This window comes from Copidosoma floridanum, unplaced genomic scaffold (genome assembly GCF_036245765.1).
Source record: "Copidosoma floridanum isolate Cflo_tuat_1 unplaced genomic scaffold, Cflo_Japanese_pri ptg000030l, whole genome shotgun sequence".
NCBI lineage: Eukaryota > Metazoa > Arthropoda > Insecta > Hymenoptera > Encyrtidae > Copidosoma > Copidosoma floridanum.
In genome coordinates this window covers 10,880,056-10,907,879 of record NW_028321907.1, presented here as the reverse complement: position 1 = coordinate 10,907,879, position 27,824 = coordinate 10,880,056, and the positions used below count along the sequence as shown (strand labels likewise).

Genomic DNA, 27,824 nt, shown 5'->3' with positions numbered 1-27,824 from the left:
GCGACAATTTGTCGCCGAGAAAAAACTAACGAAGCGAACGCACACACTTTTTGTATTGGACATGGACCAAAGAAGCCAACCAATCCAGCCATTCCAACGATGTTTCCTTCGTTTTTGCGTTTCTGTTTAAATCAACGTTGTCTGCATGAAATATTTGTATCTTCTCCCAAAACAACATTCGGTTCACAGCGATTTTCAACTGTCCGCGGGATCGTCATGAGTAAAAGAAAGGCTCCCGATACTTCTAACAATCTAAACCACGATTTGTGCGATTTTTTAACAGGTAGATAATTTATTTTCTTGCAAAATACGTTGCATGTACGATCGTGGTAGCATAACCTATTCACTCCGTCGATATGTTCCGTAATTACTGTTATTTGAACAGTACTTACTTTTTGTTTTCAGTCTTTTCACTTTAATTGTTTTACGTGAAAATTTATTACTATGCAGTTTGACAAAAAGTCGGTACATTTTTATTAAAAGTTTTATTCCTACATTCCTGCAAATATGTATTTCGTATTTGTACTTGCAATTAAAATTTACCAAGAATTGTCAGTTGTAAAATTGATGATTCATTTCATAATTAATACAAAAGTATTTAATACTACATAAAAATTAGGTGATTATAGCTTAAGTACAAGCTAAAATGATTCAGTCTCCTAATACTTAAGATGGTATCCAAACATCATAATGTCTTTTGTATTGCAAAGAGGAACGATTCCCATTAAATAATTGTAAATTTAACCATTAAAAATTTTTCGCTTTTAAACTTTGTATAAAATTCATTGGCAATTCATCTATTTAAAAAACAAATTACTTCAGGTATTTTTTTTATCACATTACAAGTCAACATTGTCCAAGTTAGAGGATGATCTAGTTGGTAAATCTGGGGGAATGAATTTCCCAATTGGCCTTATTGCTAGCCTTTGCTCTGACAACTTTGTCATCTCTTGACGTAATTTATCTAGTATAGCATGATTAGGTTGATTGACCGCTGCCTTTCCCTGGAGTAAAGTTATCTCTTGTTCTAGCTGTTTCTTTTCTTTAAATGTTTTAACACTTCTGGTGCCATAAAGCCTTAGCAATGAACCCCAAGAATGGATGTGAGGGTGCAAAAGCTGCAATATAGCTTGAGAAGCTCGTTGCTTGCCATCCTTTTTATTTCTGCACGTGACAGTTGCCTCGTGCTTACCCACTCTCATGGTAAACTCGTTGCGTTGATGCTTTAATGTATTAACTGAGTAATTAATGTGCATATCTCCAAGACCAAAGTTTCTTTGTAAACATGTTATTAAAATAGTGTGAGGTAAAGGTTCAGTTGTTTTAGCACAAAAGTCAGCTACTCTAGGATCAGAAATTGAAATCTCATCAAAGAACGACAGATCGCCATCTGAATTCAATTCCGAATTTTTTGCTACTTGACTAGAATTAGAAGCGTCATCATTTACAACTCCAGATATTTTATCCTTCATCTGTGGTATTAAAATTTCCAGAGTGTTCTTTGCTGCATCGGCTTTGGCTTGTTTCTTACTACTACCAAATCCACTGCCATACTCCATATTATTGATATAAACTACAGCGGAATACGGAGTGGCAGCGTTTTCCAATTCCTTAAATTTGTATGTGGGCTGCTTTTTTAAAGCATGCTGCACATACTCATGCAAAATACATACGTAACTCTTACCCGATGGATTCATGATCCAGTGCTTTAACGGTCTGTTGGCAGACTGCTCTTCTTCTAGTGTCGAAGCGTTGGCCGAGTTGTTGGTAACAGGAAACGTAATCAGTTTGGTGCCATCTGGCAACGTAGGGCGTTCCAACTGCTTGCGCTGTTTTTTACTTTTCGTAAATTTTCTTCTCTGTGACCACGACTTGAATCTCATTACCTTGATGGATTTGAATCTAAACAGGCTCTGACAATACTCCCTGAGACCCTCGCCATCAATCGACTGCGTCGCTCTGTTCTCCTGTATTGTCTCAATTTTAGCATTAGGAAAGGTACATGACTCTGTCTGCGTTGCATCCTTTTCCTTCTGCTTCTCCTCTTCCTGCTCCTGCATGGCTCTTCTGTATTGCAAACAGGGAATGGCGCTTATAGGCACTTCGTGCTTCCTCACGCTACCTGGCCCTAGAAAATATGGCTTGGATAATGTGCACACCCTAGATTGCTTGTGTAAATACAGGGGCATGCCACTGTTGTGAGTCACCTGTAACACAAAGTTTCGATTAAAAATGAATGCCTCATTAAAATTCCAAATCTTTCAAAGTCAAATGATCACAACAGTTTCCTACCTGTAACCAGCCCTCAGGCAGTACGTCAAAGTGGTTGTGACCCAATTCCTCAAGGACGAGCTTGACCTTTTGTTCGTACACCTTCTTTTTTGGCCCCTTAAATTCATCCGGTAGAGCTTCGTCGAGCATGTTGTCAACTTCGTCTGGAGGCACTTCCGAGCATGAGCTGTCGTTGGAGCAGCTCTCCGATTCCGAGGCATCCTGGTTGGTATGTCGCTCGAGGTCGTCCAGTACGTCAAAATGCCTCAGTTCGTCGCCTATCGCGTCTGCGGACGCCTCGGGGACTTTGCTGTTTTTGGGCGGGTCGTGTTCCGGAGTATCCTCAGCGATCGCCGGTACCTCATCCGTGTCCATAACATTGCTTGTGTTACTGGAGTCGACGACCGCTTCGGTCGTCGCAGTGACATTCCGATTTGACTCCTCTTCCGCTTCCGTTGCTTCTTTTTCACTTTGTTTTTTTTCTTCCATAGTTTTTATTATTCAACTTTACAATTTATGATGATAATAAATGCTAAAATGTTGAAAACGATACGTGCCACTGTGCGCGTGTTTACATTTGCGATTTTCTACTATCTACCTTACCTAGAGCCATGTGTCGGTTAGGTTAGGTATGTGTGGGGGGGGTTTTTGAACTTTTTGTGTGTGTGTACACATACACAAATACCTCTGTAATGTGTGTATTAAAAAAAAGCTAACCATATAATATATATCCCATACTTATATACTTATACAAATGCACAATAAATAAAATTTGATTTTGCATTTTTTTTCGAAACAAGTAGTTGGTTCCGCTAAATGCTGGTTGTATTATTTTTTTTACAATTTTTTTTAATTAGCGCTGATACAAAAATTACGGAAGCCGGCCGAAGCCCGCGGAAGACCGCGGTCACGACATCTTCACAAAAACACGTACGGACGTACGAGAAAACAGACCGTTTTTTATTTCATTTATTTAAGTACAGCTTATAATTGTTACATCGTTACGTGGGAAAGAGATTTGTAAAATATATATATATAGACCATATGATATGGTCGATTTTATTAAACCATATAAAAAGAATATCTACAGGTATTTTTGAAGGTAGATTGTCGGGTAAAAAACAAATTGTAAACTTGCCGCTAACAGTGTAGACAACATTATATTTTTATTTTACATCTACAAAATTAGTTGCGGCTGGTTTATAATTGATTAAACGGCTCTAATATAAGAAGTAATAATTATTTTGGATCAGCGCCATCTAGCGGTAGTGATTTTTTTGGCCAAAAATTGCTTCTGAAATTCTGAAGGAGAGCTTTAGGCAGCTTAGCCCTAAGAGCCATTTAATTACTTATAAACCAGCCGCAACTCATGATGAAGCTATAAAATAAAAAAATAACGATATATGTATTTTTGGCGGCAAGTTAAAAATCTATTTTTTACTGAAAAATTTATCTTTAAAAGTATAAATACATAGGGGGTCTAATTTTGGTAGAAAATAGATTGTTAACTTGCCGCCAAAAACACATGTATTGTTATTTTTTCATTTTATAGCTTCATCATGAGTTGCGGCTGGTTTATAATTGATTAAATGGCTCTTATCCTGATTGCTTTGATTCAGAATTTTAGGAGCCACTTTTGGCCAAAAAAGAAAGACCGCTAGATGGCGCTGATCCAAATAATTAATGCTATTTACAGTAAAGTCACTTTATTATTCATAAACCAGCCGCAAATAATTCAATAAATAGACAATAAATAGTTGACATTTTTTATGCTACTTGCGGCAAGTTTACAATCTATCTTTTATCCAAAAATCGATCACTACAAGTAAATAAATATTCTATTTATCTTATACGGCTTATAAAATCTACCATATTTACAAAATTACAATACGTTAGACCTTTTACCATTAACTCACGGAAGCACAGCCCTTTAACTTAATAGTTTCAATAAACAGTTAACTTACGTAACATGTACACAGCAAAATTTGTGTTACAGAAATCTTGAACAATGTTTAAATAGATACATAAAGTAATAAGTCCAAAAGAGACAACTAAATAAAAAAGACTTAAAAAAGAAGTTCAGTCACACGAAGAGTCTCCTAAAAATGGAGCATTGGATCTCACTTAATCAGAGAAGGTTGGGTTCTTTGTTTATTTATAATACTTCAAATTTACTTCTCTGTAATAAATGTAGTTTTTATTAAGTGAGATCCAATGCTCCATTTTTAAGAGACTCTTCGTGTGACTGAACTTCTATTTTAAGCCTTTTTTATTTAGTTGTCTCTTTTGGACTTATTATTTTACGTATCTATTTAAACGTTGTTCAAGATTTTTGTAACACAAGTCTTGGTATGTACATATTATATAAGTTAACTGTTTATTTAAACTATAAAGTTAAAGGGCTGTGCTTTCGTGAGTTAATGGTAAAAGGTCTAACGTATTGTAATTTTGTAAATATGGTAGATTTTATAAGCCGTATAAGATAAATAGAATATTTATTTACTTGTAGTGATCGATTTTTGGATAAAAGATAGATTGTAAACTTGCCGCAAGTAGCATAAAAAATGTCAACTATTTATCGTCTGTTTATTGAATTATTTGCGGCTGGTTTATGAATAATAAAGTGACTTTACTGTAAATAGCATTAATTATTTGGATCAGCGCCATCTAGCGGCCTTTATTTTTTGGCCAAAAGTGGCCCCTAAAATTCTGAATCCGAGCAATCAGGATTAGAGCTATTTCATTAATTATAAACCAGCCGCAACTCATGATGAAGCTATAAAATGAAAAAATAACGACACGTGTGTTTTTGGCGGCAAGTTAACAATCTATTTTCTACCAAAAAATCGACCCCATATGTATTTATACTTTTGAAGATAAATTTTCGGGCAAAAGATAGATTGTTAACTTGCCGCCAAAAACACAAGTATCGTTATTTTTTTATTTTATAACTATTAAATAAGTTGCGGCTGGTTTATACTTGGCTAAATGGCTCTAAGCGCTAAAGCTCTGGTTCAAAAGTTTAGGGCCACTTTTTAGTTCAGAAATCCGCAACGCTAGATGGCGCTGATCCAAATAACTATAATTATATATACAATAAGTATACTTACAACTTACAGTTATACGTGATTTTGTGCACTCAAACTTGTTCTTGTGTGCGTGCTTATAGCTAACGCGTTTTTATGCAAATGTCGTGATATGACCGGGCTTCCGTAGAAAGTAGACTCATAATCTAAATAAACGTTTTTTGTACATTACTGAATAATCTAGAGCTGGCAAATTACGAGCGCAACGTGAACAAAAATGTCTTTAAATACAACGCCTACCGAAAAGCGTCAAACACTCTGGCTGGTTTACCCGAGAGAGTCAAATCCGGCAAAGAAGCGAAAAAGCTCCCGGGAATCGGCGATAAAATCGCTAAGAAGATCGACGAATTTCTCGATACCGGAAAACTGAGGAAACTAGAGGATGTAAGTTATATCAATTTTTATTCATAATTTCATGCAAACAAATAGTGGGAATTTCAATGTTAAGATAAGGAAAGATGAGAGCAATGTGGCGATCAATTTGCTGACGAGAATCACCGGAATCGGTCCTGCCAAAGCTAAGGAGCTGGTCAATGCTGGAATTAAGACGATCGAGGATTTGAAGAAAAATCAGGATAAGCTGACGCACCACCAAAAAATTGGCCTAAAGTAATGAAAAAGTTCTTATAGCGTTAAAGCGCCGAATGATGCAGTACATATACTATTATTGTTAATATATATATATAGGTATTTTGAAGACTTCGAGACCAAGATTCCCAGAGAAGAGATTGAAGCTCTCGAAAGCGTGGTAAAGAAATCCATCACTGATATTGATAAGGATTACATCGTCACTATTTGCGGAAGTTACAGGCGTGGAAAACAGCAGAGCGGTGATATCGATGTTCTTTTGACGCATCCAAGTTACACGTCGGAAACTAAAGAAGCAAAAAAACACTCCACACTCTTGAAATCCGTTGTTAAAAAACTCGAGGATAAAAAGTTGATAACTGATACTATCTCGCACGGAGATTCAAAATTTATGGTATTTGAAAAATTTTATGATTTATCGAATTAATAGTAAAATAAATGATACCGATTTTGGTTTTTCCTTTAAAACGAGGTATTTTTTAGGGTGTCTGTAGGTTGGATGAAGATAAACCATTTAGAAGAATAGATATTCGATTAGCTCCCCATGACCAGTATTACTGTGCTGTACTGTACTTCACAGGAAGCGATTTGTTCAACCAGAATATGAGAATGCATGCATTGGAAAAAAAGTACACGTTGAATGAATATACTCTTAAAAAATTGACCCCTGAAGGTAATTAAATGAAACAAAATAATTCTTTTAATTGTAAAAAGTAATATTGTTTATGTTGCGAAATTTAGGTACACCGGGAGATGCTGAAAATATTAGTTGTGAAGAGGACATATTCAAAATTATTGGAATGCCATACAAGAAACCGGAGGAACGAAATGTATAAAATAATATTTTTTTAAAGAAAATGTAAGACTCGTTTGATTTTTGATACTAATGTAAAAAGTATTTATTACTTTAATGATACAACTTATTTAAAAAATATTTTATTTTTTTATTTTTGTAAAAACAATCGAATAAACAAATGTTAGAAAATACTGTGCTAATCATTAATATGAATAATTTTTTTGGGCACGCATCACAACCAATTCAGTTTTCATATCTCTTTTTATGTGTAATCACAAATTTCTCTTTTTCCGTGGAACTGTCTTAGTACTTATTACTTCATGGTTTGCAATTTTTTTAGACAGTAACTAAAACTTCTTTTTTGTACAAAATCTTGGCTATTACAGCCCATAGCATTGTTGTCCATAGGTTCATTGCTAATACACTTGCGTGTGTTGGTGTAACTGGATAATTCCACATAAATGGAAATAGACCCATGGTCAAGTAATGTCCCACATACAGCAAAATAGAATTAGCTCCTACAATAAAAATTTATATAAATAATTGGTTAAATAATGAGTAAACTTTTAAATATTAAAGTAAATTATTTACCTGCATAAATAAAAGGTTTGCCACTCCAAAGTTTCTTGTGATCAATCAAATAGTATAGAACTGCAAACAGCAAGAATGCTAAACTGGAAGTACACAAAACGAAAGACAATGACATCATGTTTTTGTTAACTGGAATCATTCCTTTTTCCTTGCTAAAACCGCACAGAATACCAGCAATCAGACCCTGTAAAAAATAATAGTTTTCATGTGTTCTGATGCAAGATGTGCTTGTAGTACCTAATGAAAATTAACGAAATGAATTTATACCGTTAGTGCAGACCAAGCCACCCATCTCATTATTCTTGATTCAGCTTGGTAGTAGGTTACGAAAATCCGCGCTCCTTGAACTCCCAAAAATACAATAATTACTGCCGATAACGTATTCATCAAACCTATAACAGCAATTTTGGTTAAAATACGTTTGAATGTAATTTTATTTGTCAAACAGACTTTGCTTGTCATTACCTTCTGGATCGTGGGGAAGTGTGGGTCCATAAACAGCATTCAATTTCTTCATGTACATATGGTCACCGAAAACAAGTCTGTCGATGTAACCAGCTGCCCCAGCAGTGCAGTTTGCATACTGACCATGGGAGTGATAGCCTCCAGGTCCAATATATCCACGCGGACAGCCAGGAACTTTGAGCAAAAACGTTATACAGGTGTGAATCATCACGATAGCAAACACAATGATCCACTGAGCCCAACGTTCTATAATATCTTGTAGAAATATGAAACGTCCAGCCTGAAAAGTTCTTTGAGCGCTTGCAAAGCAAGTTTCAATCGAAGCAGCAATAAAGTATGAGACGGCCAAAAGTTGAAGAACACCCGGAAATCGTAATTCAGTGATATAAAAATTAGTATGCCGAGGTTGCTGAGAATTAATCAACAGACCAAGAAGAATCAATTTGGCTGCTCGTGACAGTTGCTTGACAACGAGTCTCTTGCGAGTTACTGACACTCGAAGTTGTACACGAATTGAATTAACGATTGCAAATCCCATGGCCCACGCAAACCTGCATGAATATCAAATTTATGTTTACAATCTGATATGTATTCTAAGCTATTAATATTATAGTTAAATATGAAAGTAAGTTACCAGGGTAAGACTAAATCTGCAACTGTAAGACCATTCCATGCAGAATGTTTCAGGAACACGTACTCTCCTGCACTATTATTTACAAATATCATCAGCAACACAGCGATTCTGCAAGACATTAGATTTTGGTGCTATTATTTATCATTCAAAAATCATAACTTATATAAATAAGTTACTTTACCCTCTAAAAGCATCTAATGCTTGCATCCTGGTACCAGTCTTTGATACTGTTAGTATTTGGGAAGTAGACTCTAATTCTTGAATCCCATCTAAGACCTGTAAAATTTAAAGAGTATATACAAAAAGTTTCATATCATAAAAAATTCGTATATAAAAACTAATACAGACTCCTTGACCCTCCGTAGGGGACCTTAAATACATTTTTACGACGTTGATGATGAATTTGGAAGAGTACAATACCACAAGTACAAGTACATATACCATAAGGGCAGCCAGGAGTGCTATTGTAAAAATTTAATAAGTATTAAACAAATTTATAATATAAACAAAATTCAATCATAATTGATACATTAAACTTACGTAAGTATGGGCTCCATGGTTCATAAAATGTGTCAACACTGGAACAACTATTGTTTCCCGTAACATTCCAACCATATCTGCCATGTTCTTGTAGCGAGTAAGATTCTCTATAAAACCAGTATAACAAATTATAGGGATGTTTAATTTTAATGGACGAAAAATCTCTTTGGTTACTTACCCACACCAAATAAATGGTTTCTCTGCTCCAGAATCATTGTAAAACAAACGTAAAGGATATTTGGTGGATACTTGAATAGTGGTATTGGCATGTGCTGGTATATCTACTACAGGTTGACCATCACACTAGAAAATAAATAAACTGCTGGAAAATCTTAGTTCTAGACTTGTTTGTAAATTTTTAAAAATGAACCTTTTTTCTAGTGATAGAGAATTCCAACTATTAAAATTAATGATGCAGTAGTGTCAATTATATATACACTCAAATAGGTTGCATTTGGGACAAAAAAAAATACCAAGTAATAGTCAACAATACTTGAAACAGACATAATGATAAAAAAAAATAACAATAAAGGTACGAGGAAATAATGAATCAGTTATAAATATATGTATATACATACCGTAAAACAGTCATCAAAGACACTGAAAAAAGTTATAGAATGCTCCAACTTATTAACAACACTGAGGCAAGCTGTATCTATGGGAAGTGATGCATTTTGCTGGAGACAAACTCCGCTGACATTTTCCGGACCCATGGTTTCCAGCATTCTTCCTGTTGTATTTTTTTTTAAAGGTAAAAGGTTGCCTCAGCTGTCAGCTAAGTTTCTCTTCCTGCTCGCACCCTATTTTTTTACCACTGCTTAAAATTAAACATCAAAACGCTAGATCATTAAAAACAGTTCAACATTAGTAAGTACATACGTCATGTTAAATTGACTACAAACTCGATTCGTCACTATACCTTTTATTAAAAATTCGTTGATGACGTCGTTCACGATACTAATACTATTATGTAGGATTTTTCATTAAATGAAGAAGCTTCTCTTTGTTATCCACGCTGTCCTCCCTGCATATTGCAGTATCACGTAAAGCAACAACGCAAATACCTACCAAAACTTTGATGCCGAAATGCTATAAGGATAACGGAAACTTTATAAATTTACAACAAAACTAACGACGAAATATGTACATACCTACATGTTAACTTACGGCAAAATAATTTTTCTGTTTTTATTACGCACACATGCGATACTTGCACACTGCATTAAATTTAGTCGACTTTCTCTCGTTTTTGTACAAACTAAACTCCGTCACACTTTCTAACGTTATGAGTGAGAGTAAAAAAACGCGTCGATCTGTCAGTTCTGAACATTTCAGAATTCATCAACTTTAATTAATATACTAAAGTACTTATAAGATTGAGAATTATCTGCACTCGATTCAGAATTTAGAAGAATTAGAAGCTTACTGATATGCTGATTATTGTTATTTCCTCTCTCCAACACATAGCGAATAGCAGAAGCTAACCATTTCAGCTACGAGACCAGAAAAATATATATATAAGCATAAGAGGATAATCAGCATTCAGCAAAAAGTATAAATATGTAGGAGATCAATTTTTAGATAAAAGATAAATTATAAACTTGCCGCAAACAGCTTACAACATGGCAACTTATTATTTTATACTTATAAAATAAGTTGCGGCTGGTTTATGTTTAAATACATGGTTCTACTGTAAACAGCATTATTTATTTGGATCAGCGCCATCTAGCGGTCTTTATTTTTTAGCCAAAAGTGGCTCCTAAAATTCTGAATCCGAGCAATCAGGATTAGAGCCATTTAATCAATTATAAACCAGCCGCAAGTAATAATAAAGCTATAAAACAAAAAAATAACGATACATGTGTTTTTGGCGGCAAGATAAAAGTCTATCTTATACTCAAAAATTTATCTTCAAAAGTATAAATACATAGGGGGTCGATTTTTTGGTAAAAAATAGATTGTTAACTTGCCGCCAAAAACACACGTATCGTTATTTTTTTATTTTATAGCTTCATCATGAGTTGCGGCTGGTTTATAATTGATAAAATGGCTCTAATCCTGATTGCTCTGATTCAGAATTTTAGGGGCCACTTTTGGCTAAAAAATAAAGGCCGCTAGATGGCGCTGATCCAAATAATTAATGCTATTTACAGGAAAGTAGCTTTATTAACTATAAACCAGCCGCAAATAATCTTATAGATAGACGATAAATAGTTGACATTATTTATGCTACTTGCGGCAAGTTTACACTCTATCTTTTATCCAAAAATCGATCACTACAAGTAAATAAATATTCTATTTATCTTATACGGCTTATAAAATCTACCATATTTACAAAATTACAATACGTTAGACCTTTTACCATTAACTCACGGAAGCACAGCCCTTTAACTTTATAGTTTAAATAAACAGTTAACTTATACAATATGTAAAAACCAAGATTTGTGTTACAGAAATCTTGAACAATGATTAAATAGATACGTGAAGTAATAAGTCCAAAAGAGACAACTAAATAAAAAAGACTTAAAAAAGAAGTTCAGTCACACAGGAAGAGTCTCCTAAAAATGGAGCATTGGATCTCACTTATTGAGAGTTGTTTCGGATATAAAGAATGTGAAAATTCATAATTTTATGCTAAGGATTTGTGTTTGTTTGGATAATAAAGAAAATTTGTTAATCAAACATAGAGCTTTATTTGTTTTACATTCAACAATTAATTGATGATGATTATACAAGCAGCTCTTAAATCATATTGTAAGTCTGCAGAAGCCGATTTTTCCCATCCTACCTTGATTAATTTTTTAATTTAAATGACCTTGTATGTACACTGTTAAATGATTTCAAATATTAAAAGTTAACAAGTTGTTTTATACAATAAATTCGTTTGAATTAATCCTTAAAAATGTTGTAATAGTCCATGTTGGATTGGAAAACTTTGAGTCGCTGAAATCTGTAATATTTTTTTTCTTATGTACATATGATATATGTTCCTCTGCAATATATCACACATTCATGTTGTGAGGTTTTAATATTACAATAACAAATTTTGATAACGCACAAGTTAAAAGTCTCAACTAGCATCAAAAACAGTAGAATATATACGTGAATTAATCAGTCTAAAAGAGACAACTGAAGAAAAAAGGACTGAAAAAGAAGCACAGTCACACAAAGAGTCTCCTAAAAATGGAGCATTGGATCTCACTAAATAAAAAATACATTTATTACAGAGAAGTAAATTTGAAGTATTATAAATAAACAAAGAACCCAACCTTCTCTGATTAAGTGAGATCCAATGCTCTATTTTTAGGAGACTCTTCCTGTGTGACTGAACTTCTTTTTTAAGCCTTTTTTATTTAGTTGTCTCTTTTGGACTTATTATTTTACGTATCTATTTAAACGTTGTTCAAGATTTCTGTAACACAACTCTTGGTATGTACATATTATATAAGTTAACTGTTTATTTAAACTAGAAAGTTAAAGGGCTGTGCTTCCGTGAGTTAATGGTAAAAGGTCTAAAGTATTGTAATTTTGTAAATATGGTAGATTTTATAAGCCGTAAAAGATAAGTGGAATATTTATACTTTTCAGGGTCGATTTACAGGTAAAAGATAAATTGTAAACTTGCCGCAAGTAGCATAAAAAATGTCAACTATTTATCGTCTATTTATAAGATTATTTGCGGCTGGTTTATAATTGATTAAACGGCTCTAATATAAGAAGTAATAATTATTTTGGATCAGCGCCATCTAGCGGTAGTGATTTTTTTGGCCAAAAATTGCTTCTGAAATTCTGAAGGAGAGCTTTAGGCAGCTTAGCCCTAGAGCCATTTAATTACTTATAAACCAGCCGCAACTCATGATGAAGCTATAAAATAAAAAAATAACGATATATGTGTTTTTGGCGGCAAGTTAACAATTATCTTTTGCTCGAAAATATATCTTCAAAAGTATAAATACATAGGAGGTCGATTTTTTGGTAGAAAATAGATTGTTAACTTGCCGCCAAAAACACACGTATCGTTATTTTTTCATTTTATAGCTTCATCATGAGTTGCGGCTGGTTTATAATTGACTAAATGGCTCTAATCCTGATTGCTCGGATTCAGAATTTTAGGGGCCACTTTTGGCTAAAAAATAAAGACCGCTAGATGGCGCTGATCCAAATAATTAATGCTGTTAACAGTAGAACCACTTTATCAATTATAAACAATATAAACCAGCCGCAACTAATTTCCTAGATAAAAAATAAAAAGTTAAAATTTTTTGTGTTATTTGCGGCAAGTTTACAATAGTCGGTGGGTTTCGCATGTCAACAAGCTTCGATAAATTTTTTGCTGTTTTTACTAATTCACTCCCATGCCACTTGCCACCCGATATTTCGGAGTTTGTTCAGTTTGTTGACATGCCAGACTGCAGGTTCCCAATGGGAACTTCCCATGTACAGGCACCCTCACACTCGTGCGTGCTTTTGTGCACTATATACTTATAGCTTAACCCCGAAGTTCGGGGTTCGAACATACCCAGCGGTTGTCTGCTTCTGCTTGTTGATATTTTTTTTTCTCCAGTAACGCACATGTGTCAGTGTATTTAAACATAAAAACAAGATGAAAACTAATCCTTTAAACGACATGAGAGTGAAGAAAGTTGGAGACAAGAGCGGTGACAAAGTTAAAAAACCATTTAACAAGAAAAAATATCGGGAGCAAAAATACAGCCTCAAATACAAAGGTAGACAATGTTGAAGGTTATTTACTTAAGGTTCTAAACATTAAAATAATTTTCTCTACAATTTCAAACTTTTTACTATGGTATATATATACGGTGCAATGTCATTCACACTTATTAATCAATTATTTATTCCACCCCAGTAAAACAATATGAAGAAAAACGGAACACTGCCATCAAACGAAGTTTTTATAAATCAACTAAAAGTGAAAAAGGATGTGCACAATCTAATCCTGATCAAGAGTCAAAAAAAGGGTAATGATTGTCTAATATTTAAGTGATAGTACATTGAGAATAGGCAATTGAATGTATGTCAATTTACAGTTTATCGAATCAAAAGCAAGGTTACTCTTGGAATGAACAGTGGAAATATAAAGCAGAGCAGAGGCGACTAGAAAAAGAAGATAAAATCAAAGCTATGAAAGAACGAGAAGAAGCTATAAAGAAATATCAGAAGAAAAGGATAGAGATCAATAAAAAGATGACTAAAAAAACCAAATGGGGGCAACCTGCTTTACACACTAGGATGGAAGTACTGCACGAGAGATTAGTGGAAAAGTTAAAGAGAAATGAACTGTAAATGGGTATAGATAGGTTTTTGTAATTTTTAAGGTTCTTGTGTTTATGTATAAATTTACATTTAATCATTGATCATCTGATGTTGTTTGTAAAAAATGTTGATAGTAATTATCAAAAATTAGGCAGGTATTGAGTTGCTACAATGGATCTTTGATTCAATAGTTGTAGGTCACTTTTTAAGCTTTGCAGAATAAACTAGAGCGATTAATACTTATTTAAATTTGAATTATAATTATTTAACTAGTAAACAAAAAACAACTTTCAACATAAAATTACAACATCGTTTGAACGTTTCGCGATCACACTGTGCAAATATCGCACTAGTTTTCAGCGTTGTCGATACGTCATGCTTTTTGATTTTTGTATTGCTAAAAAATAATTTTCTCCATTTGTATAAAACTTGCTTTTATTATAAAGGTGTACCTAATACATAATAAAATAAATTGTTTTATTTTGGTAATGCATTACTCTTACATTATTGCGTACGCAGGACAGGACCCATACCATACAGGGTGTAAGGGCACCTCTCACAACTTCAAATTTTCACCACGATACATAAAAATATACAAGTGGAGCTAGCGCTGATGTCGGAGAATGATTCCTCTTCTGTCGTTTCTTCTCCTTATATCGCATACCGCAGACTCCAAAATTCACCATCTTAACGCAAAAGTATATAATACCTACATTATATAGTGCATAATAATCGGAGTCAAAAGAGAAGAACGTGCTAGTGGTACTATATTTATCAGGGTCTGAACTTCAAGTCAACTGTAACTTGGATGTGTTGGCCGTCCAGTTCAGTCAAGTCGTCGTCGTCGTCGTCGTCGTTATCACTAGACAGAGCTAGCGATATTTACTGACTTACACTTACGTCGTGAATAGAGATTTTTAATTAACAGCAGAGATAGTAAATCAGGCATCACCGTTGAAGCAAGTGTATACTATATATAGTACACTAGCCTGTTGTATAGATATTATATAGAGAGCAGACAAGATAGTTAGTGCGTGCGTGGTCCCCGTCCGGTCGGCGGTTGTGCAAATGGCGATAAGTGCGCGGAATTCTTGTAGTTAATGTAGTTACACATAAGCACAGTGAATCGCCATCCAAACAGTAGATCAGCAAAAAAACCATATTGGCTTTCGTTCGCATAAAAGGGTTTCGCTGCATTGCGGGCTATACCCGAACAAGTCGAGGACTCCGAAAGTGTGGGCGTGTGCGCCCGAACCAATCCTGCAGCTAGGCCCTGTCAAAGAGGATCAGTGTGTATGTGTTAGTGTGCACTCCCAGATAAACTTCCTGGTCGTGGTCTGGTCCTGTAGCTGTACTAGGAGTTGGAATCTCCTTGAAGACGTCTTCTCGTCACTAGTTATTCGTAGTGTGTAAGTACATAGCCTGGAATAACCACCCCTTTTTTTCCGCCCTCACATCGTTTAACAGATGACGACTTGTTCTGTTTGGGTTAAATATTAAGGATAACGTTTGTTCCTACGTGTTCGCTTTTCACGTCTTTCTCGAGGAGTTCAGTCGGTCGATTATTGCAATATGTGCACCCATGTGTGTGTGTGTGTGTGTGTGTGTGCCTTTGGACGCCCTATGGAGCAGGAGCACATTAGCACAAGCGAGATGGGAAGTAGAGTATGGGGACTTGGGGACTTATAAAACGAGAGAGAAAGAGATAAGTCAACCGGTACATTTTACATATATGTGCATCATATACACGTCAGTAAGCGTGTGCGGGGTGCGGAGCATCAGTAGCATCACCCTTGCTCAGCTTTTCTTACAAGCACGTCCTCTCTCACCCTCTCAAGCTCTCCTTGCTTGCACTCATATACCTACTACTAAGGTACTAAGGTACTAAGTAGACAGCCTGTGTGTTCTGCCTGAACCCTAGCAGTGGCACACTAGTGTCAGGCTGTCTCTTTCTTTCCTCGGTATCGACGAGCGGCCGCTCTAGCTATACTCTTTCGTGGCCCCCCCCAGCACCCCCTCACCGCAGTCGATGACCCGCTTGACACGGGACTACTCTTTGCTGTGCCTCATCCTGGGCTTTACTTCGTACCTACTTCTGCTGCTATCTGTCAAAAAGACGTCAGCCAGAGGCTTGTTGGAGTTGGCTTTAATTGAAACTCACAGTCTCGCATCACTTAATTTATTTTACTCTGCGTGCGATTCTGACAGTAGGTATAGTAACGTGCTCGGATACGACACTTGCTTTGGTTTTTTTTTCTTTTCTTTTCTTTTTTTTTTTTTTATTGGTGACGCGTACTTATGTGTTTTTTTTTCGGGGCTGGTTGAAAAAAAATGAAGCAAATGCTCAGCAAATGAATATCAGGCTGTGCAGACTTTCAGAGAATTGAGTGGTGATGTGGAGAAATGGTGATAAGGCGTCTGTTAAAGAGAACGAGGAATTTAAAGACACTTTGTATTGTACTCGAGTTTACTAATTGATTTTTATCATTCATTCCATGCAAAGAGAGCCAGAGAGGTTTCTGCGTGTAAGCAGAGATTTTTTTTATCACATTCACCTCCTCTCTGGCTGTTAGTGTATTGATTTATTGCCAAGTGATACTCTGATGCGTTTTAATACTTAATTTTGTTTATGTTATTTTTTTTTTTTTTTTTTTTTTTGTAGTGTGAATATACTGGGTGATCGCAACTGATGTGATTAAATTTTTTTTTCTATTCTCTTGAAAGAAAAAAGTTTTATCCAAACTAATGCACATACAAGTTATTTGAGGCAATAACTGTTGTTGGAGTACTAGATGTTAAAACTAATTAAGGATGAGAAAAAAATCAGTGTTGAGAATGAAATGAAGGAAAGAGAACAAGATTTCGTGTTTTGCTGAATTGAATGAATATTTTTATTGTATTTATGGACATACGATGTCTATGCCTGTATTCTATTATTAACTCCTATTTCATCAATTAAATTCTAATCCCTTGCCACTTATTCTTTGTATTATGTTGCTATATTATTATTATTATTTTAAATTGGTACAAAAAAATGGTTTATTACATTGTCAGCATTGTGACTTAAGAAAAAATCTTTTCTTAGGTAGTCAAGTTGAAAAGAAATAAAGATGCCTGCTGTTAGAGGAGATGGCATGCGTGGTCTTGCTGTGTTCATTTCAGACATAAGGAATTGTAAGTACATAGTTTTGTTTATAATATAAGTTTTTCCACAGCAAATGCTTATCATGTTGATGGACTTTTATTTTCACGGTAAATACATGCTATGCAATTATTTAAAACAACTAAATTTACTGTAAATAAAAGACACAAATACATAGATTTTAAATTAGATTATAGATATTTTGTAATAAAATTATTACTAAATAATTATTAGTTGATAAATTTACTACATTTTTGTATTCTATATGTTATATTCTTGTTGGCCGAGCAAGCGTGAAAATAATAAAAATGTATTGCTGAGACTTGCCATTCAAGGCAAAATGTTATGAGATGAGTCTCCATTTGCAAAGCATAGGGATTGGGGGCGGAGTTTTGATATAAGCCTATCTTTCTGATAAAACGGACGTTTTTCAACTCCAACATAATGTAATGTAACACCAAATTAGTGAAACCTTTTTATTATTTTGCTTTAAATATTTAAGATCTTTGTAATCTGCAATTTCATATAATAATAATAATTTTTTTTATGATTATGGTAACATATGTAATTGATTGGACGATAGGCCAAGTGGCATATTGCCACACGGTGTTGAAATCATTAACTAAATACACATTGAAGTGTTGATGTATCTCTCAGCATTCGGGGGTTTTGATTTATATCACCACCTATTTTAATCATAGCAAATGTATTTAACGTATTTTTAATGTTTATTTAATTACCAACGATTATTTGAATTTTGATTACACTGGATATCATTTTTAAATTTACTTACATTTCAGGTAAAAGCAAAGAGGCAGAGATAAAAAGGATAAATAAAGAGCTAGCAAACATCAGGAGTAAATTCAAAGGAGATAAAACCCTTGATGGCTATCAAAAGAAAAAATACGTATGCAAGCTGCTATTTATCTTTTTGCTTGGCCATGACATTGATTTCGGACATATGGAGGCGGTGAATCTGCTTTCATCCAACAAGTATTCAGAGAAACAGATTGTACATATTTTTTTGATTAGATTTATCCTTTAATACAGAGCTAGAATATTTTCAAGACAAACATTTTTCTATTTCAGGGATATCTTTTCATATCAGTCTTAGTTAATACAAATAGTGATTTAATTAAGTTAATCATCCAGAGTATAAAAAATGACCTTAGTTCTCGTAATCCAATTCATGTTAATTTAGCTTTACAATGCATTGCAAATATTGGAAGCAAAGATATGGCCGAGGCCTTTGGAAAGGAGATCCCAAAACTTCTTGTATCAGGGTAAAAAATACATTTTTATTTAGAATTAAATAAAGAACTCAACATTTTCTTTAAATTATCTTTAATTTATGCATTGATTAAAATTATTCTATTATAGAGATACCATGGACGTCGTAAAACAAAGTGCCGCCCTGTGCCTTTTACGACTTTTGCGAACCGCACCAGAAGTAATAACAGACGGCGAATGGACTTCCCGTATTATTCATTTACTAAATGATCAGCACTTGGGAGTTGTTACCGCGGCAGCATCTCTAATTGATGCTCTTGTAAAAAGAAATCCCGATGAATACAAGGGGTGCGTGAGTCTTGCTGTTTCCCGTCTGAGTAGGGTAAGAATTATCTGATTTTTTTTTTTTTTTAGATACTTTTTATCTTAACATGCATTAATAGCTTGGCATATTATTTTATCATTTAGATCGTTACATCAAGTTATACAGATCTTCAAGATTACACATATTACTTTGTCCCTGCACCCTGGCTGTCTGTTAAATTGTTAAGACTCTTGCAAAACTATACTCCTCCAGGTACTTTAAATACTTTTGTTAAAAAATACCATTGTAACTTCAGAATAATTTGAATGTCATTTTTCATGTAGCCGAAGATCCCGGCGTACGAGGAAGACTAAATGAATGTCTCGAGACGATACTGAACAAAACTCAGGAGCCACCAAAGTCAAAGAAAGTCCAGCATTCCAACGCTAAAAATGCCGTTCTTTTCGAAGCTATCAGCTTGATCATCCACAACGACAGCGAGCCAAACTTGCTTGTACGTGCTTGCAACCAACTTGGCCAATTCCTCTCGAATCGCGAAACGAACTTACGTTATTTAGCACTCGAGTCAATGTGCCATCTAGCCACATCCGAGTTCTCCCACGAGGCTGTCAAAAAGCACCAAGAGGTCGTTATTCTATCGATGAAAATGGAGAAGGATGTATCAGTGAGGCAGCAAGCAGTCGATCTTCTGTACGCCATGTGTGACAAGAGCAACGCCGAAGAGATTGTTCAGGAGATGCTGAATTACCTCGAGACTGCAGATTACTCGATCAGGGAAGAGATGGTGCTCAAAGTCGCTATATTAGCTGAGAAATATGCCACGGATTACACTTGGTACGTCGACGTTATTCTGAATCTCATCAGGATAGCTGGTGATTATGTGTCCGAGGAGGTCTGGTATCGTGTCATTCAGATCGTTATTAATAGAGATGACGTACAAGGTTACGCGGCAAAGACGGTCTTTGAGGTATCTAAATTGTTCTATAATCTAATCGACTTGTGATTTTTTTTTTTTTTTAACCAAAAACTTGAAATAATATTTCCGTTCATTAGGCATTACAAGCTCCGGCTTGTCACGAAAATATGGTAAAAGTTGGCGGCTATATTCTCGGAGAATTCGGTAACTTGATTGCCGGTGATCAACGTTCATCGCCTTCGGTGCAGTTCCAACTATTACATTCCAAAGTAAGATAGAAAAGGATATCAATTGTAATAACTTTATTAATTTTTTTTCCATCACGATTCTTTTTGCAGTATCACTTGTGTTCTCCCATGACTCGAGCATTACTCTTGTCGACTTATATTAAATTCGTCAACCTATTCCCCGAGATCAAAGGTCAAATTCAGGATGTGTTTAAGCAAGACAGCAATTTACGCAGTGCCGACGCCGAACTTCAACAGCGAGCCTCCGAGTATCTACAACTGAGCATCATTGCATCCTCTGACGTTCTCGTGGGTTTCTTCTCAAATAGGTTTCAATCCTTGACGCAGTTTGTTATATACGACTTTTTGCATTGCAGGCAACTGTCCTTGAAGAAATGCCAGCTTTCCCGGAACGAGAGTCTTCGATTCTGGCGGTATTGAAAAAAAAGAAACCAGGTCGCGTGCCCGAGAACGAAATTCGAGAAAGCAAGAGTCCAGCACCCAACACCAATCATCACGGCGAGACGACAGTGTCTGTTGCATCTATTTCTGTCAACAATACGTCTGCAGACTTACTGGGTCTCTCGACCCCACCATCATCTCAACCATCGAGCAACTCGGGTGTGCTGTTTGACGTTTTGGGAGATTATTACAACCAACCGAACAAGGCGGCAACCAACGGGACTCAGGCTACCTACAATGCTAAAAAGTCGGTTAATTTGATGCTTGATTTTTACAGCTCATCATAAATTTTATTTCCTACAATGATTTTTTTATTTACAGGTTCGTTTGCAAAAACAATGGAGTACTCTTCGAAAATGATCTTATCCAAATCGGAGTGAAGTCGGAATTCAGGCAAAATCTCGGCCGTATTGGGCTGTTCTATGGAAACAAGACGCAACAAGCCCTTCACAATTTCCAACCGCAGTTGTCGTGGTCGGACGAAAATCAAATAAAATTAGCCGTACAAGTCAAGCCTGTGGATTCGGTGTTAGAGGCTGGTGCTCAAATTCAACAATTGATCAATGCGGAATGTATTGATGACTTCACTGGTAATTATTGCATGATTTTTTTTTCATCCCTTGCAAGTAAACGTTTTTGTTAAAATCTTGGTAAATTTTCTTTTTCAGATGCTCCTAGTGTGATAATTTCTTTCCTCTATAATAATTTACCACAAAAAATAACGATGAAGTTACCTTTAACGATAAATAAGTTCTTTGAACCTACGGAAATGAATGGTGAGTCATTCTTCGCTAGGTGGAAAAATCTAGGAGGGTGAGTATCATAAAAATTCAAAACGTTAAGCTGAAAATCATTCAAACGTTACAAGAATGTTTATTATTACTTCTTTATTTTAGAATCAACCAGCAACGATCACAGAAAATATTTAAAGCGACGACACCCATGGACTTGGCGCAGGTTCGCACAAAATTACAAGGCTTTGGCATGCAATTGTTAGACGGCATCGATCCTAACCCAGATAACTTTGTTTGCGCTGGCATTGTACACATGAGGGCACAACAAATCGGTTGTCTGTTACGCCTGGAACCCAACAAGCAAGCTCAGGTAGATAAATGTAATTCAAATACATCGTCAATAATATAAACAGAAATTAAACGTTTTTTCTTCATTTAGATGTACCGGCTTACAGTTAGATCAAGTAAGGAATCTATCTCGGTAGAGGTCTGTGACCTACTGGTGGACCAATTTTAATCAACCAAGCAAGACGCCATCTGTCAGCTCAAACTTATTTTTTACATAATGCAAAACAACCTTCGCATACTTTGCCGAAGTTTAATTAGCTAAAGCAGAGCGTTTATAAGTATATATCTGAGAGAGGTTCTTATTAATCGAAGATATTACATATTGTCCCTCAAGCTTTCAGCCCACGTTGCACTACGTAAAAAAAGGGAGAGCCTTCTCATGTACGTAGGTTATTTAATTATATTTTAAAGGAAAAAAAAAAATTTGTTACCGCGTAGGAAAAAGTTTAAGAAGACAGCGCTTCGTGTCGAAGATGAGATTAGCTTGCAATATGACGAGCAAGTATGGTCGACCTTCCTCAGACAGTGGACAGTATTAGGTCCGATTATAAGCACGCAAGACGTAGCGCCAATGAGGTCAGTTAGTAGTTAATTTATTTAATACGCCTTACCTCATTTTTTTTACCTACTTTATTTGCGATTCATCACTAAGGAACAAATTATAGTAAGACTTTATTAATTAAAAGCCGTAAATTATGAAAGGTATACGCTGTATTGGATTGTTACGTCATTGAAATCAAATTGGCAAGTGCGATTTTTTTTACTTCCATATTTAAAAACTACGAGAGAAATGAGATACGAAACACTAAGGTGTAGGAAACCGAGTGAGCGATGTGCAAAATAGTATGCAAAAAACTGTAGAATTATGTTTTGTTTGAGATGTAAATATGCGCTTGTTCGTTGTTAATTTTATGATATTTTTTTTTAATTTCTTTTTCGATGGCTATTTAATATCCCCTCTGTATGTTTGAATACACGATGATAACGTGGTCGATTAATGCTGGTCTCGTGACGTCGATTTTGAGATGTATATTTTTCTTAAATCCTTAACGTTACAGTCTTATACCCCTAGTAAGTTGCTGTCTAGCCAATACTCTATTTCCTCAATTATTGTTTTCTCCATCGGTGACTCCCGTTAGTTTTTTCCCTCTAATTTTATTCAACACAGAGATATTGCGTAACAACAATATGACACTCACGATTTTCGATTCCCTAGATTTTTTTTTTTTTTTTTTCTCAATCTCACAACAACTTTGATCTTGTCAAATGAATCTCAATAATAAGTATACAAACGTAGTCAAAGATAAAAAGACAAGTGCGAATGTTGCTTGGTAAATATTGAAGGACTCAATGTATACGGTATAGAGTACACCGAAAAACAAAAAACATATGTATGATTTTTCGGGGCACAGAATCGATAATAGCGAGAGAAAAAATGAAGTTATAAATTATTCGACAAATAACAAAAAAAAAGAATCTTTGCAAAAAAAAAAAAAAAAAAAAAACCAATAAATGAAAGTTAATGTGCGAAAAAGACAGAATGCCTGTACAAAGTAAAACAATAAATAAATGAATTAAGAGGTTGAAACGCGCGGATGGAGCGCTGTAATTAAGGTATGTATAACCGACATATAAATATATAAACAAACGCGTATACATGAACGATGTATGCTAACATATAAATATTAGATATATAAGAAAATATATGTATAAAAAGTATATATACATGAAAATGAATATTGTTGAACAAAAAAAAATTAATGAAAACTCATGCGTTGCAGAATTTATTCTGAATTAAAGTAGATAACGTTGATACAGCTTCCTCATGTAGAAACATGAACATAAAATTTTCTTCGATTATATGTTTACTATCTATGGTGTCGTTTTCGTCACTTTACATGCCATTGAATGAAATTTTAGTTTAAACAGCAATTTGAAACAAATTTTTTCGCCGCTAGACTTGTTTCAGTGACGACGATCTGAAGCAAAGCAACGAACAATAATAATTTTTAAAAAACGTAAGACTCGTTTTACGTCGTTCGAGTCAGACGTAAGCGCTTTTTGTTGATTTCAAATACATGCTTTATTTGACATCAAAATTAATCATCGATATTTTACGTAATTTTTATTATGTTTTTTTAAAATTATAGATTATAAGTGTAGCAACATATCAGTTTAGAATTATTTTTACAAAAAGTATATAGTTTTTCGCGCGAATAACTTCTGTCGTTGTTGTGCGTCATCCGATATTTTTATTCGTTACATATTTTTGTGATTGGGATATTTATCATTAAATATTAATAATAACATTATTAATATATTATACATTAGTATGATACAAGAAATAAAATTATGAATAAAATCGTATATTAAGCTTATATTGTATATAATTGTTAAATAATAAATACAATGTCTATACTAAATTTTAAATGTAATTAAATTTTCACCATTTTTTTTTAACTACTTGTAAATTATTATTATTATTATTAAACAAAACAAAAAAATTTTTAACGTATTTATAGTGCATTCAAAGAGAGAGATATATATATATATATATATATATATATATAGTATTTAATTTTACAAAGTCCATTTTTAGTCAAACAATTATTTTATTAAAAAAAAAAAAATTAATTTCATTCCCGTTTTTTTTTTTTTTTCAAAGAAAAGAGGAATATGACAAAAATTGTCAATCATGTTAAGAAGAAGTAGCGTTGGTGGGGGTAGACATAAAGTATATATTTTTAAGTAACGAAAATCATCTCACGTCTGACTAGCGATGGCCCCTCCTTCTTCCTGTATTTTTTTTTTTTTTTTTTTTACCATCGATTGCTGTTTTTTGTATGATTTATTGATAAGTATGCATGTATCCGTTTGTAAGATCGCTATTGATTTATGTTATTAAAAAAAGAAAAACAATATAATCATATCATGAAAAATCGTTGTTTTTTTTTCGTCCAATTGGCATCCGCCAATGTTTATTTTCTTCTCCAAGAATATCAACTTACCTTTGATTCATCAATTTTCTTAATCCTTAAATAAAATGAGTTAAAAGTGTAGCGTATAAGGTAAAAATATGTATTTTATTTTAGAGCTCATATTTATGTACTTGTAAAATTAAGTATTTTTTCATTTCATTAATTATTACACTGCTGAAATTTGTATTAATGATTTTAATATTAACTATTTACACTATTTGACACCATTGATTTCCAACATCATTCAACAGCTCATTTAAATTATATTTCAAACAAATTGTGAATTATTTCTTTCCTTACGTTTTAAAAAAGTAAATATCCGTACTGTTAGTTTTAATCCTATACGTTACATAAAAAAAAAATGTTAGTATTGAAAAAAAAAAACTATTGTTGCAAGTAGGGTAAAATAAATAAATAACGCTGAAAATGGAAATCCACACATCCGCTCGGGTTTTTTTATATACATATATTATCATGTCACGTTACACAGTATTTTAAACTTATTCACTCGGTTGATTAAACAATGACATCGACATAAACATCGATAATAACAATACACTTGGCGCAGAGAGTAGTAAGTAAAATAAAAAGTTATGTTCGACTATAAATACATGACTCGCCGCTATACAATATTCATATACGTTCTTTATTCCTTCTCTCTCTATTCCTCTAATGTACAATACGGTAAATATTTTATCAAGTTTATAATGTTACGGAAATAGTGTACAGGTATTGAGTCTATATTTATTTATTTATTTATTTATAGCCATACGAATCGGAATGATACATTACTTCGAAATGATCGGTTGACTGTAATAGTAGTATAGGTAACGTTAAACTTTAATCTTAATTATCAAAACAACAACACGATAATATGTTCTGACCTTATCATTTTGTTTTAAATTTAATTCCATGTGATACTTCACACTTATTTTTAAAAAAGCTTTTTTTTGTAATTGTGAATTTAAACGTGTAGTTATCAAATATCCTACAGTTCTTCATGGAAATTGAACGTTTACACTTTTTATCGAAACCATATATTATATTAACGGACCGTAATAATTACGTAACAATTAAACAAATGTGGATTTTGAATGACAATGGGATTTACTACCAGTGTGTAAACGTAATAGGTTTTTAATTTATTTGAAGTTATTCACATTCAAAACTATTGTATGGATGCTGAATAAATTTATATACATCATTAAATTTCTTACTTATTTTATAAACAAAAAAAAAATGCTGTAGTGACCTAACATAAAAAAATGACAACGTAGCACTCTTAATACGTACTTAAAACATTCTTAAATTGATAAAAAAGCTAGCTAATGTTTTACATTAACAACGACACGTATCACAAGGACTTTTTATTTAAAAAAAATTGTTTATCAAACTGCTGCAGTATTTATTAGTTAACTTCTACTTATTTAGTTTCAATTTAAAAAAAAAAAATATTTTTGTTGTTATATTAGTATAGTCAGTGTTTATTATATTAGTATAGTCAATATTAAAAAAAAAAAAAAAAAAAAAAAAGATTACTGTTTAAGAAATTTTTTTTTTTTTTCATAAAACAATCGGGTGTTCAGCGTATCATTTGGAATTTCTTTCATAAATATAAAATTTACTAAAGAACGTAACTACCTTTGAAAAAGTTAAATAAAATTAAAAGCAGCAAAGAGAGACATTTTTTAAACAAATTTCTTCATTACTGTGTAAATTGTTATAAAATAAAAAAAGCTCTTTGTTTTAATGAACAAAGAGCATTTTACAATAAGCACTACGTGATCGTATGATTCAAATTTGAGCTAGCTTTTTCATATATTATTTCAATCTAAAAAATCCTCATAGCATACGGGATCTTTTTAAATGGGTGATGAAGTTTTAATATTTTTTGGTAGAATAATGAGAAAAAAAAAAAAAAAAAAAACTATTCAACTCGTGCACAGATAATCTCTCGCAAACATCGTAAACATGCGCGCATTTAGCTAAATGAAACTTGGTAGTCCCGCACAAACGTCCATCATTTATATATAGTATATGATGCCACCGTACAGAGACGCTGACTAAGTATATATTATGTAGTACATTATACTATCAAAAGCTGCAACGTCGAATTTCAAATGAATATTTGGTGGGTCGCAGCGCAGTTTCAATCTGACGGTGAATGCAGTGACCGCCTTTGACGTTACATAAAGTACATTTCATATTCAAGTATACCAGTACTTTTTCTGTTGAAGTGATGATAATAATGACGGTATGTATAGCATAACTCAGAGCTCGTTTATAATTTCGTACTATACATCGGACAAATGTACAAAATTTATTTGAAACAAGTGTTTGGGTGAACGAATTGCAACTTTGCCACTAATTTTGTCGAGATATTTGGAAATGTGTATCAAACTTTTGGTTTTAAACCAAATTATCTCATCGAAGAGGCTGTGACGCAACGAACAGTGCTACATTTATATATTATTATTTATGTACGCATCGTGTACACGAACAGATCTATCAACAATTTTGTTGTTTGCCTTTAGAACTGATCATTTATTGTTTTGAAAATTGTACGATGAGTGAGAAAAATATACCAAAATGTACCGAAAATTCTTTCTACCTTATTTTATTAAATATTTTCTTTTAAATAACAAAATTTATAAGTTTGATTGGAAATAATATTTCATTTAATTGAATAATTTCTTTTTCAATTGCACATTTCTCATATAATTTTATCAAAAAATTATTTTAGATAGACGGCACTTTTTTTTTATTAAAAGAAAACACTCAACATAATGAGGGTAAAGAAGTTAATTTTTTTACCCTCAAAGAATTGGGTAACTCCAGTCAAGCCAATTTTTTTTTCCAAATCTTTGTAGATTTTTTTAGACTTGCTCACGTACATCGGGTGTATAATTTTCAATCTCGTGTTACGCATCCTAACTTTTTCAGATTTGAGACGATACGCAGTTCGTTCGATCGTGCGCCCACCCGTGCTCGAAATGTAACGATTTAGGTGACAGCAAGCTCTTGTAGTACACCTACTACGTTTTTTACATCTAGGCTTTCTACAAATCTGGCAATTTAGCGTTTCCGGACTTTTCTCGGATTTTTGGAGATGTAATGTAAAGATTTCCCAGATATTTTGTTCAAATAATTTTATTTTAACTTATAAATAATAATAAAAAAAAAAAGTAAAACTATTTTTTTTAGACGAATACATAAA

At 33.7% G+C, this 27,824-nt stretch overlaps 5 protein-coding genes across 9 annotated transcripts; 3 read left to right on the top strand and 2 right to left on the bottom strand.

The window, feature by feature from the left end:
* The first annotated feature begins 31 nt into the window (after window positions 1-31).
* On the top strand, window positions 32-6,924 carry LOC106636790 (DNA polymerase beta). The gene is made up of 6 exons (XM_014349294.3): window positions 32-283; window positions 5,542-5,741; window positions 5,806-5,966; window positions 6,045-6,339; window positions 6,429-6,618; window positions 6,687-6,924. Exons 1-6 carry the CDS (start codon window positions 100-102, stop codon window positions 6,779-6,781), a joined length of 1,125 nt encoding a protein of 374 aa, XP_014204780.2. The 5' UTR covers window positions 32-99; the 3' UTR covers window positions 6,782-6,924.
* On the bottom strand, window positions 631-2,841 carry pasha (microprocessor complex subunit partner of drosha). Its single transcript, XM_014349289.2, has 2 exons — window positions 2,293-2,841; window positions 631-2,207 (listed from the first exon to the last, which is right to left on the bottom strand). The coding sequence occupies exons 1-2, from the start codon at window positions 2,758-2,760 to the stop codon at window positions 840-842; spliced, it is 1,836 nt and encodes a 611-aa protein (XP_014204775.2). The 5' UTR covers window positions 2,761-2,841; the 3' UTR covers window positions 631-839.
* Window positions 6,844-10,442, bottom strand: LOC106636789 (heparan-alpha-glucosaminide N-acetyltransferase). 4 transcript variants are annotated; one of them, XM_089597175.1, is made up of 12 exons: window positions 10,123-10,442; window positions 9,891-10,060; window positions 9,550-9,810; window positions 9,150-9,274; window positions 8,972-9,078; window positions 8,780-8,892; window positions 8,613-8,707; window positions 8,432-8,539; window positions 7,798-8,348; window positions 7,600-7,724; window positions 7,333-7,516; window positions 6,844-7,259 (listed from the first exon to the last, which is right to left on the bottom strand). In XM_089597175.1, exons 3-12 carry the CDS (start codon window positions 9,694-9,696, stop codon window positions 7,078-7,080), a joined length of 1,737 nt encoding a protein of 578 aa, XP_089453301.1. In that variant the 5' UTR covers window positions 9,697-9,810; window positions 9,891-10,060; window positions 10,123-10,442; the 3' UTR covers window positions 6,844-7,077. The 4 variants fall into 4 exon arrangements, with proteins under 4 accessions (XP_089453301.1, XP_014204779.2, XP_014204776.2 ...); XM_014349293.3 differs by having other exon boundaries at window positions 9,550-9,788; XM_014349290.2 differs by having other exon boundaries at window positions 9,550-9,785.
* Window positions 10,443-13,464: 3,022 nt separating this feature from the next.
* Window positions 13,465-14,699, top strand: LOC106636845 (uncharacterized). The gene is made up of 3 exons (XM_014349378.2): window positions 13,465-13,698; window positions 13,839-13,950; window positions 14,020-14,699. The coding sequence occupies exons 1-3, from the start codon at window positions 13,575-13,577 to the stop codon at window positions 14,273-14,275; spliced, it is 492 nt and encodes a 163-aa protein (XP_014204864.1). The 5' UTR covers window positions 13,465-13,574; the 3' UTR covers window positions 14,276-14,699.
* Window positions 14,700-14,918: 219 nt separating this feature from the next.
* AP-2alpha (adaptor protein complex 2, subunit alpha) lies at window positions 14,919-23,992 on the top strand. 2 transcript variants are annotated; one of them, XM_014349296.2, is made up of 14 exons: window positions 14,919-15,654; window positions 17,331-17,419; window positions 18,188-18,399; window positions 18,477-18,670; window positions 18,768-18,999; window positions 19,086-19,194; window positions 19,266-19,909; window positions 19,996-20,127; window positions 20,197-20,394; window positions 20,463-20,794; window positions 20,869-21,137; window positions 21,216-21,360; window positions 21,444-21,651; window positions 21,721-23,991. In XM_014349296.2, the coding sequence occupies exons 2-14, from the start codon at window positions 17,356-17,358 to the stop codon at window positions 21,796-21,798; spliced, it is 2,817 nt and encodes a 938-aa protein (XP_014204782.1). In that variant the 5' UTR covers window positions 14,919-15,654; window positions 17,331-17,355; the 3' UTR covers window positions 21,799-23,991. The 2 variants fall into 2 exon arrangements, with proteins under 2 accessions (XP_014204782.1, XP_089452270.1); XM_089596144.1 differs by lacking the exon at window positions 14,919-15,654 and having other exon boundaries at window positions 17,348-17,419; window positions 21,721-23,992.
* The last annotated feature ends 3,832 nt before the right edge of the window (window positions 23,993-27,824 follow it).